This window comes from Rhinolophus sinicus, linkage group LG15 (genome assembly GCF_036562045.2).
Source record: "Rhinolophus sinicus isolate RSC01 linkage group LG15, ASM3656204v1, whole genome shotgun sequence".
Taxonomy (NCBI): Eukaryota; Metazoa; Chordata; class Mammalia; order Chiroptera; family Rhinolophidae; genus Rhinolophus; species Rhinolophus sinicus.
Genome location: NC_133764.1, coordinates 12945974 through 12957462, shown reverse-complemented (window position 1 = coordinate 12957462; position 11489 = coordinate 12945974). Strand labels below are relative to the sequence as shown.

Here is an 11489-nt window from a genome sequence, read left to right as displayed (position 1 = left end):
GAGGATTTCTACAGATTTCCTTTAAAAAAAAAAAATCAAGAGCAAGAATGGATTTAGACTTTTTAATTGTGACACTGGACATTAAAAGACAATAGAGAAATGCCTTTAAATTTATGAGGGAAAAGTGGTTTTCAGCATAGAATTCTATATTCAACCAAATGTGATTAAGGATGGGTGTAGAATAAAGACATTTTTGATGCTCTGCTGGTTATCCTGATAAAAAGTGGCTTTTCCTTTTATGAACTGCCCTTGTCTGGTTTTGGTGTTGAGGTTATGTCAATCTCATAAAATAGGAGTGCATGTTTCTATTTTCAGGAACAATGTACATAAGATGGACTTATGTACTCTTTCAACTTTTTCCTTTGTTTAAAAATGTTCACAATAAGCTGATTGGAAAATAATTAGAGCAAAGGGGAAAATTAGAATCCTCACTCAGCCCAGAGAAATCTGTGATTTCCAGCCAGTCAAGGCCTTTATTACTATTTCATGACACAAAACTTTGGACCCAGCACCAATTTGGAAAAGGGATCAAAGCTCACATTTTAATTCAGACATCATTTATATACACAGTGATCAAAAGATACTCGTACTTGCCTGACTTAAAAACACACAGTACAGCTTTGCCACCCCTGTGCTGCTTTCTCTCAGTCTTTACTCCACTCCCCCATAATATTTACCATATTTTTACCATAATATGATAACCATCTCTGTATCCATAACTCAACTAAAATAATAAAGCATTTCAGATACAGGTGAAGTCCTCTCTCTAATCACAGGCCTCCTCCCCACCAGGTTAAAACTAGACTAAATTTGGTGTTTACTTATATTGATATTCTTTATACTTTTACTACTTCGTTTGTATCCCTAAGCAAAATGTAGTATTATATGGCATGTTTTAAATTTAGAAACATTAACACACTCTAAGTATTCTTCTGTAACTTATTTCTTTTATCAGATATTGTAAGCTTTCACCAAATACTCATAAGCTTCATTCATATTTATGTGTATGCCTCTAATTCCTTCATTTTTCGTGTTATATAAAAATTTGGCATGAAAATACCCCAATTCATTTATTCATTTTCCTGTTATTGGACGTTTCCAATTTTTTGCTCTTGCAAACACTATTCCCATAACTTTCTTTTGTATGTCTCCTTGTACATATGTGCAAGAGAAGATTTTTTTAAGGGCAATGGTCTTTGAACTTCTTGGCTCATATGCTCCCCAAGATAATGTTGGAAAGCTTACGTATCTCTTTCCACATTTTTAAGTTGGCATCTAAAATTTTTTTTCCATAAATTTAATTATTATTTTAACCATATGAATGCTTTATTTGTAGGTTGAAAATGGTTGAATATTAATAATTTCATATGGTTAAAACTAATAGTTGCAAAGAATGTCATGTCTGGTTATTATACATATCATTTAAAAATAAAATTATTACTTCACTTTTTAAGATGCATCCAATGGAATCTGCGTATCATAGTAACTTGATACTTGCTATTATCCACTTTAAAAAATACTCAAGCTCTTCCTTAACAGACCAAAATTTTACGTATTTTTCCCATGTATCTTATATTTCCATTCTATTTAGCTCATAAAACCTCTCAACATATTTTTCATTCGAAGTCTTCTATTGGTCTTCTAATCTTATTTCTCTGCATAAAAATATGTGTATAAATCGAGATACTCATGTTTTAAAGTTTCTTATAACAGACTCTAAGTGTTAAAGTTATCTTCTGTTTTGAATTATGACAACAATTATTAGTATACATTTGACCAAAGCAACATAAATGTAACATAGATTTTGATAATTATAATACATAAAAAGTAAAATTTGATTGGAAAGGCAACACAATAGGTTGATGGGGATTTTTTATTGTCAATTGTCGAAGGATGTATGTTACTTATATACCTGGATAAAGCAGGATTCAACATTGATTCTATCCTTATTTTCTGTTACAGATGTGAACTCTGAGCAACTTTGTTCATATGAATGAACAGATAGCAATAGAAGATTTTTAAAGATCAGAGTTTCTTAATTCTATTAACTTTTTCCAAGTTACACCAAATTCACCAAAAATCATATAATGATTTATCACAGAAAATTATGTTTGCTGTTGTATCAGTTGACAGCTCGATGGGGTTCTCACTCAATTTTGTTGACAGCAAAGAATTGGAAATCACCTAACTCAGAAAAACATTTGTTGCTCAGACTTTTAGGATTCTTTTTTGGTTCAACTTTCAAGAAGTACACCAAAAGGTCTATTAGGATTTTCAAATGATCATTAAATATGTGTTTCATGTAGAGGCATTGTTAAAGACCCAATATAATTGGAAAGAGTTGGGAAAACGAAAATATTGTTAATTTCAATACATCTGACAGAATAGAACATTTTCTGTTAATCATGTGCTTTAAACTATACTTGTGTCAAAATGTTTGAGCTGCAAATTTAGCTCATTTGGCTTATGGGAAGCATCCTCTATATAACCTAATTGGCAATGTGAGTCTTTAAAAAATTGTTTGTAATTAAATTTATTGGGGTAACATTGGTATATGGACCCCTGTGTTCATTGCAGCACTATTCACAATAGCCAAGACGTGGAAACAAACTGTCCTTTGAAGGATGATTGGATAAAGAAAAAAACAAAAACAAACAAACAAACAAACAAACAAAATATATATATATGATGGAATACCACTCAGCCATAAAAAAGTATTGCCATTTGTCACACCATGGATGGATCTTGAGAGTACCATGCTAAGTGAAATAAGTCAGATGGAAAAGGACAAGAACCGTATCATTTCACTCATATATGGGGTATAAAACAAAAAGCAACAAATTAACAAACAAGCAAGGTCAGTCTTTAATGTTGATAAAAGCGAACTGGCATTTTAAGCAAATTGACCAGGCAGTGGGGAGGTCTGTGGCTGGAGCTGGGCTTCCTGTTATTCTCTAGTCCAGACGTCCTGTTAAACTTATGGTTCTAACTTCCTCTGTGTGTGTGGGGGTGGGGTGTGGGGGTGGGGGGGGTGGGGGGATGTATATAAGGGAGCCATCTTGAGAGATGACTCTCTTTTGCACGTTGAGGGGTCTTCCGGAAATTGCGTCTTCCCACACTGCTGTGGTGGTTTTTTCTTTTCCCAAATAAACCTTCTTTCTGATGAACTATCTAAAACATTATTTTTGTCTAATTAACAATGTCAAATTAACCATCCAAATCAGACTTACTTTCTGTCAAAAAAAGCCTGATTTCGATTTTCCAATTTGAATAGCTATGTTAATTTGCATCCCTGTAATAACCATCTCACTTCTGAATTCATATAACTCAAGTACCCAAGCTCATGTAACTTACATAATTTGATAGCGTTTCCACAACATCACTTTAAAAGATGTAAGTGCCTTGGTCTTAATAATATTTATCATGTGTGGTAGGTCATATTATGTGCACACAATTCCCTCCCCACCTTTGCAATCCTTTCCGGTAGACAGAGTACATCTCCCCACCCCATGGACTTTGGACTTGGTCATGTGACTTGCTGTGTCCGGCTAGTAGAAGGTAAGCATTGTATGTATGGTATGCTGTACCTGAGCAGAAGCTTTGGCTGTGCTGTAAGGGTCACCAGCCCTCTTGTTCCTACTCTCCACCAGGAGAACAGCATGTCCTGAAGGAGTCTGCTTCCTCAGTCCGGGTTTCAGAATGAGAGAGCATGTGAAGCAGAACCACAGTCCAGAATGAGTCTGGAGCTGCCCAGTCAACCCACAGCCAGGAGCAGAGTTGCAAAACCACAGACACCCAGCCGACTTGCAGCTGGGAGTAAATATTTGTTGTTGCAAGCCTAACCTAGTGAAAGCTGACCAATGCTCTCTTTGAATGGCAACATCCAGTACTCCGAGCAAATCAGGCCCTGACTTGTTAGTAACCAAACCTTGTTTACAAATAGAACTGTTCCCAAATTAAAGTGTGCAAACAAATGACGCCAGTCTTGTAACCAATCGTTAGAGCAGACCTATCTGTAGAAACACTGAGTACCCTGCCCAAATACGAACAAAAAGACTCAAAAGTATCCAAAGTCCAAGAAATCTATTCATCAGCTGCCTTCCTAGGCACCCCTTATTCATATCACAATCTCAGCGGTAATACCATTTTCTTTGCTACAGTATCAGCCATAAAATATGAACTTGGAGAGGCTGGATTGATCAGTGTAAAGTATATATTTTTATTTACTACAATTTAAAAATCATTTTTAATTTTAGCATCGTAAGGAGTTGTAAAAATAGTACAGAGAGTTCCTATATACCAGTTCTCCAGATTGCCCCAATACAGCATTCCACATAACCATAGAGCATTATTAAAAACTGGAAATTGACTTTGGTACAATACTACCAACTCAACTACAGACTTTATTTAGATTTAATGATTTTTACATGCACAATTTGTGTGTGTATGTGTGTGTCTCTGTGTAATTCTACGGAATGTTATCACGTGTAGATTAGGGTATCCATCACCACAATTACGATATAAAAATGTTTACTTACTTTTTTATAGTTATATTCTCCCCCAACCCTAACCCTTGGCAGTTACCGATCTGTTCTGCCTCCCTCTAATTTTTTTCACTTGCAAAATGTTGTATAAATGGAATAATACCATATGTTGCCTTTTGAGACTGGCTTTTTTTCACTCAGTATAATGCCTTTGGGATCCCTCCAAGTATGTTCATTTTTACTGCTGAGTAGTATTCTACTCTATGGATGGATTGTGTAGTCTGTTTATCTACTCACCTGTTGAACGACATGTGGATTGTTTCTAGCCTGGGGCTGTTATAATCAAATTGCTATGAACATTCACATACAAGTTTTTGTATGAACATAAGTTTTCATTTCTCTAGGATAAATACCCAGGAGTATGATGATGGGCTGTATGGTAAATGTATGTTGAACTTTATAAGAAACTGTCAAACTGTTTTTCAGAGTGTCTGTACTATTGTCTATTCCCATCACCAATGTATAAGAGATCCAGTTGCTACACAGCCTCATCAGTACTTGATCAGTATTTTTTTATTTTAGCCATTCTAGTAAGTGTGCATATGCATATATACTGAAATTTATGACTAATTTTCCTGAACAATGAATGTCTTCCCCACTTCATTCCCTCTATGAAGTACAGTAGTATCTGCTAGGAGATAAATTTAATTGAAGAAATGAACTTGACATTCGACATCTAACTAGCATCAAAAGTATAACAGCTATGAATATTTTTAAGAGTAAACTTAGTCTTTGCACTAATTTGTATGAGTTTTCCAAAGTTAACTTTGATGATCACGTGAAAATGTTAAGCTTATTTAACTACTTACTAGTATTCTCATAAAGATTAATTGGTGTAAGTAATCTTGAGAAAGGAGAACAATGATGGAAGAATCACATTTCCTGATTTGAAACATATTACAAAGCTATAGTAATCAAAACAGTATGGTATTGGTATAAAAACAGACACATAGATCACTGGAACAGAACAGAGAGCCCAGAAATAAATCCACACATGTGTGGTCAATTAATATACAACAAAAGAGGAAAGAATATACAACAGGGTGAGGACAGTTTTTTCAATAAATGGCGTTGGGAAAACTAGACAGTCACATGTAAAAGAATGAAAGAGGACCACTATCTTATGCCATACATAAAATTTAACTCAAAATGGATTAAAGACTTGAACGTAAGACCTAAACCCGTAAAACTCCTAGAAGAAAATATAGGTGGTAAACTCCTTGACATTGATCTTACCAATGATTTTTTGGACCTGAGTCCAAAGGCAAGGACAACAAAAGCAAAAATAAACAAGTTGGACTACATCAAAAAAGTTTCTGCATGGCAAAGGAAACCCATTAACAAGTGAAAAGGCAACCTACCGAATGGGAGGAGATATTTACCACTCATATTATCTGATAAAAAGTTAATATTTAAAACATATAAAGAACACATACAACTCAATAACAACAAGAAACTATCCAATTAAAAAATGAGCAGGGGGTCTGAATAGACATTTTTCCGAAGACGGCATACAGATGGCCAATAGACATGTGAAAAGATGCTCAACATCACTGATCAGGGAAATGCAAATCAAAACCACCGTGAGATACCACCTCACACTCTGTCAAAGTGGCTATTATCAAAAAGAAAAATTGTAAGTGTGGGTGAGGATGTGGAGAAAGGGGAACCCTTGTGCACTGTTGGTGGGAATGTAAGTTGGTGCAGTCACTGTGGAAAACAGTATGGATCTTCCTCAAAAAAATAAAAGTAGAATTATATTGGGCAATTTCAGTTCTGTGTATTTATCTGAAGAAAATGAAAATACTAATTTGAAAAGATATATGCACCTTTATGTTCATAGCAGTATTATTTACAATAGACAAGATATGGAAACAAGCTAGTGTCTATTGATATAAAAATGGATATAGAAGACAGTCTTGCCATTTGTGACAACGTGGATGGAGCTTAAGCATATTATGCTAAGTGAAACAAGGCAGACAGAGGAAGAAAAATACTATATAATCTCACTTATATGTGAACATTTAAAAAAATTACTCATAGATACAGAGAACAGATTAAGGGTTGCTAGAGGCAAGGGTGGGAAGTTGTGTGAAATGGGTGAAGGGAGTCAAAAGGTACAAACTTCCAAATAAGTCAAGGGGATGTAACATGGTGACTACACAAATACTGAATTGTGTATTTGAAAGTTACTAAGAGAGTGGATCTTATAAATTCTCATCACAAGAAACATTTTTTTTGTAATGTTGAGGGATGATAACTACACTTACTGTGATCATTTCGTGATGTTTACAAACATAGAATAATCTGAAACTAATATGTTTTAAGCTAATTATATCTCAATAAAAAGCGGGTGTATTTTTAGAGGTGTATTTTTTTAGAGGTTTTGTAAATCGAAGCTTTTGCTCAATCGATGGTTTTGTAAATCAGTGACTTTGCTATAGAGATGGCATATTGGACTCAGCACTGATTTGGTTGTTCTTGGATTTTGTGGAGTTGAAAAACTTTCCAATATTTGTATCCTGTCTGTAGTCTGTTTTGTTGAAAAATACATCTGCCACCTTACTGTATCCCAGAGAATTCTCATCTGTATTTTCTTTAACATCCCCATTTTCTATTTATTAGAAATTCATCCATAGGCTGGTAAGTTTTCAAAAATGTAAATTGTACACAATGCTAATTCTGACTAGAAAGTAACAACTACATATTGAAACTGAGGTCAAATTGCTAAAACACATGTAATTAAAAATTTTTATACCAAAAAGTAGACTTTCACTACCTTAGTTATAAGATGAAAGTTCTATTAAATTATTAAGGTGAGGATAAGAGTTGCATCACACAATTGCATATTATGTATCATTATAAGTAAAATTCCAAAATAATTTTGGTTTTACATATGTCCCTATTTTCAGTTAGGGACAAGAAATGCCTTGTAATGTTTGGATTCATATTTTTGAGGAATACTATTTTTAAAACCCAATAAATAAAATATAGAATGCACCTTGATGACAGGTTCCTAAAAGCAGCCACATTGAGGTGAAGTGCTTGATACTTAATCCATTTTATGATAAGCTTTCAATACAAGATATAAATTGATATGCTCTTTTTCATTACTTCATTTGTTTTCATGCAATGCAATATGTGGCTAAAATTCTAAGTTAGTTGTGAAGTTGGGAGTATGATTAAAAAGCAGAGCATTTCTTTGGTAAATAAATTTGCATGCATAAATTGAACTCTCATTTCAGCTTTTGGGAATAATTAAATGACTCAAATTTAAAAAGCAGAAATAACTTTATTAATTTATTACATATCATGATCAAACTTTTCTTCTGTGTCTAACATATTTAGTGAAAGAAAAATGTCTCTACTGCTAAAACCTAATTGGTCCAGCAACTGCCAGGAGGCATCAAATAGTCCACGCAATCTCTCTTCTATATCAAGTTTCCATGTAAGCATGGGTCTATTTCTAGGCTCTTTATTCTATGGTACTGATCTATTTTTCTATCCTCTTGCCAATATTTAATAATTACATGAATTACTATAATGTCGTGAATCTTGAATTCTGATAGGCAATTTGCCCCCACTTCTCCAGAAGTGTCTTAACTATTCTTGGCGCCTTGCAAAAGTTTGAATTTTTTGATTTAGCTTGTCAAATAAAAATTCTGTTGGGACTTTAATTAGAATTTGAATGAATTTATAGATGAATTTGAGAGGAACAAATATCTTGACAATGCTTGGTCTTCCTACCTATGAACTTGGTATAATCTCTACACTTATTTAGCTTTTGTTTGTTGTTGTTGCACTCTGGTCTCCAGTATTCCTGAATTATCTTGGGATTTCTCTCAACAATTTTAATACTTTCTCATTCATTGGTGATTTTGACTAGCCACCAATGCTGTCTGGCAAATTTTACTCAGCTTTGAAGTCTCAGTTCAAATGCCACCTCCTCCGTGAAGCCTTCCCCATTTGCTTTTGCGACTCAGAGTATTTTTGTGTATAATTGCAAAAGCAAGTATTTACTGATTGCTTACTATATGCCAGAGCATTGTGTTAAGTACTCTCTGAGCATTAACTTACATAATCTTTAAAGCAACCTTTTGAAATCATCGTTGGTGTTATCTCCATTTATGAAAAAAATAAGCTCAGAGAGGGCAACTTGTCTAAGGCACACAGCCAGGATGCCACAGGGCCAAGCAGTCTGGCTCCAGAGCCCATGTCCTAATTAGGTTATACTCCCTTTCAAGCAGTTGTATTTGTACTGAAATGGTGTGCATGCATTCATTCATACACCCCGGGGAAAAAGTTGTTTCTCGTGCACACACTGGATCAGGCACTGTAAAAGGTGCGGGTTGAACATATGGTGTTGAATAAAAAACATTAAATAAAAATTACACCAAAGAATATGTAAACACAACTAGTGCTGAGTGGCCTGGGATGGGGCAGGGGAACCCAGGGTTAGATCATTGAGAATTACAAAGGGGAGAGGGCGTAAGGCAGGCAGATGCAGGAAGGGTCTGGGGGAATATGTGTCCTTAAGTGGAAGTCACAGGAAGAGTCACGAACTTGATTAAGAGGTGTTGAGTTTTAGGGCCTGAGGTTGGAAAAGGTCGGAAATGTGGAGCTCTGGGACTCCCGCACATGGCTGGGTTGAAGACAGAGGGTGGTAATTACTAAGAAGCAGGCTGTGGTTAAAACTCAAGCAGGGTTAAGAGTCCCCAAAAGAAAGCTGCAGAATAAGAAGACAAGCAGGCAGAGGAGGAGAAGGGAGGGGGAAAAAAAAGGGACAGATGGCAGTGGCGGTGTCTGCATCCTTGGACCTCCAGCACCCACAACAGGGCTCAGCACAGAATTGGTGCTCAGTGCGCCGTTGGCAGGAGTTCTGCCAAATGAATGAACGACGCTCTGTGTGGTGTTGGTTAAGTCCCTTCCTCGCTGGATCCCTGTTTCCCTCAGTAAAATAGCAGTAGCTGCTTGGGTCAGGCGGGCAGCGGGCTTCTGAGACCCACCAAAGTCATTGAGCCCGTCGGCGGGTTGCGCGGGTGTCCGCTGGAGGGCAGAAGGCGCTCAGATTGCGGAGGACAGTGGCCTCGCCTCCTCCGCGATTGCCCAAGAGCGCCCGGGAAGCGCTGGGTGGGAGGGGACACGCACGGGGTAAGGGTCCTGTGCCCAGAGCAGCACGGACGCAGCGGAGAAGCCAGGAGTGACCCGGGAAAGGGGGCCCGCCGTACCGAGGGTGCGGGGCGTGGTCATCACCTCTGCTAGAGACCCCTCCGGCATGCGGGTGCGAGGGGAGTTAGTAATGAGGCGAAAAGGAGCGAGAGATTCGGGAGATAGATCCGAAAGACCGAGAGGCCGGTGGGGACTTTCAGTTGGGACCCCTGAAGGGCCCAGGAAGGGCAGGTGCGGACACAGAAGGGGGCCCGCATGCCAAAGCAGGCAGAATGAATGACCGATCACATCCCGCCTGGCAGCCCCGGGCGTGCCTCTGTCCAGGACAGTTAGGAAAGGCTTGGAGAGTCATGAGGTGCCTGGGCCCCAGTCGCTCCTGGCGGGCCGGTCTCAAGCGCAGGAATCCGCAGGCGCCTCCGGCAGCCGCCGGGTGGCAGAGTTGGGGGTAGGCGCGCCCCACCGACCCCGCCCAGGGGCCGCGGGGAGGCCCCACCGTGGGGGGGCGGAGTTGCCGCTGTTCCCCCCCCCCCCCGCATCCCCCGGGGACTGTGGCCCCTTCTTAAGCCCGCGGAGCCTCTGGCTGCCCCTCACTCGCCTCTCCAGTCGGTCTCCCTCCCGCGCGATGGCCTCGGCACTGAGCTATGTCTCCAAGTTCAAGTCCTTCGCGATCTTGTTCGTCACCCCGCTACTGCTGCTGCCACTCATCATTCTGATGCCCGCCAAGGTCAGTTGCATCTCCCGGCAGCCCCGTGGACTCCAGGCGCCTGGTCCCAGCAGCGGGCACCGAACCCGGGAGCACTGAGTTGGAGTGCACAGACTCCCGGGTGGGCACAGCTCTCCTGGGGGCGCGCGCACTTGGGAGCTCCGGGTGCCAGATGGTAGGTGCCCTGTGAAGAATTCCAAGGGGCACGGAGACCCCGAGGCGCACCGACCTTCGGGTTCACAGATCCCAGGGTGCAAGAACTGTCCCAACAAGCACAGAAACGTAGAAGTTAGCTCAGATCTCGGCCACACAGCACATCCATAGGCTCAGCCCGGAGCGCAGAATCTCCCTAGGGTGCATAATCTCATTCCCTCTCCCTCTCACCCAGCCTAATACCACCCATGCTGACAGAGAGCCTGGGCGCTCATCTTTTCCCCCTTCTGGCCCAGGTCTCTTCCATTAGCGATTGGGGACTTCGCAGCTGTAGATGGCTCCCGGTCAGTTAGGGACCTACAGAAAAAAATCATCACCTAAGTGGATCCTGAGTGCTGTTTTGCAACTCTCTGGCCCTTCTTTGAGCCTTGCTTTCTCTACCTATGGTCCACATTTCTATCCATCTCTGAAACCTAGGAAGCCACAGCTGAGTCAAAATCCTGCTCCAGCTGAAAAGCAGGTCAGGATTGGCCTGCTTCGCTCACTGCCTGCTGTGGCTGTGGCAGGAGGCAGACATGTTCCCAGGACTCACGCCTTGGGTGGCACCACCCAGGGCTGCAGGGAAGCGGTGTCCCATGCCCTGGCCTCCTACTGCTTCTGGGAGGGAGGCAGAGAATGAATAGCCTTGGCCACGGGCTGGAGGCGGTGCTGGGAGCCCTGGCCCAGGCTGGGCTGGGCTGTGTGAAGCCTATTTGGCAGAGGCCCGAGGCCTTTGAAGCCTTTTGTGGCTGCTGGCTGCTCCTTCCTCATTCCCTCTTTCAGCCCTTTCACTCTAAGCCCAGACAGGAAACCCCCGGCTTGCCCCCCACCTCCCAGGCAGGTTTGGCAAACAGAGGAGCTCTTTAGGGGATACTCAGGGG

The 11489-nt window shown here is 40.2% G+C and overlaps 1 protein-coding gene and 1 long non-coding RNA gene across 8 annotated transcripts in view; one reads left to right on the top strand and one right to left on the bottom strand.

Annotated features, from left to right (window-relative positions):
* Positions 1-4195: 4195 nt before the first annotated feature.
* On the bottom strand, positions 4196-11416 carry LOC141568993 (uncharacterized). The gene is made up of 2 exons (XR_012492346.1): positions 11011-11416; positions 4196-10926 (listed from the first exon to the last, which is right to left on the bottom strand). It is a non-coding gene; the product is annotated as an uncharacterized LOC141568993 (long non-coding RNA).
* The window catches only part of SLC13A5 (solute carrier family 13 member 5), a 29128-nt gene continuing 27853 nt past the window's right edge, over positions 10215-11489 (top strand). For 2 of the 7 annotated variants that reach the window (XM_074320657.1, XM_019743829.2), the window contains exon 1: positions 10264-10437. In XM_074320657.1, coding sequence (XP_074176758.1) covers positions 10336-10437 — 102 coding nt within the window. In that variant the 5' untranslated portion in view covers positions 10264-10335. Of the gene's footprint in view, positions 10592-11489 lie in introns of all 7 variants that reach the window. The other 5 variants (XM_019743826.2, XM_074320660.1, XM_019743828.2 and 2 more) reach the window with 5 other exon arrangements.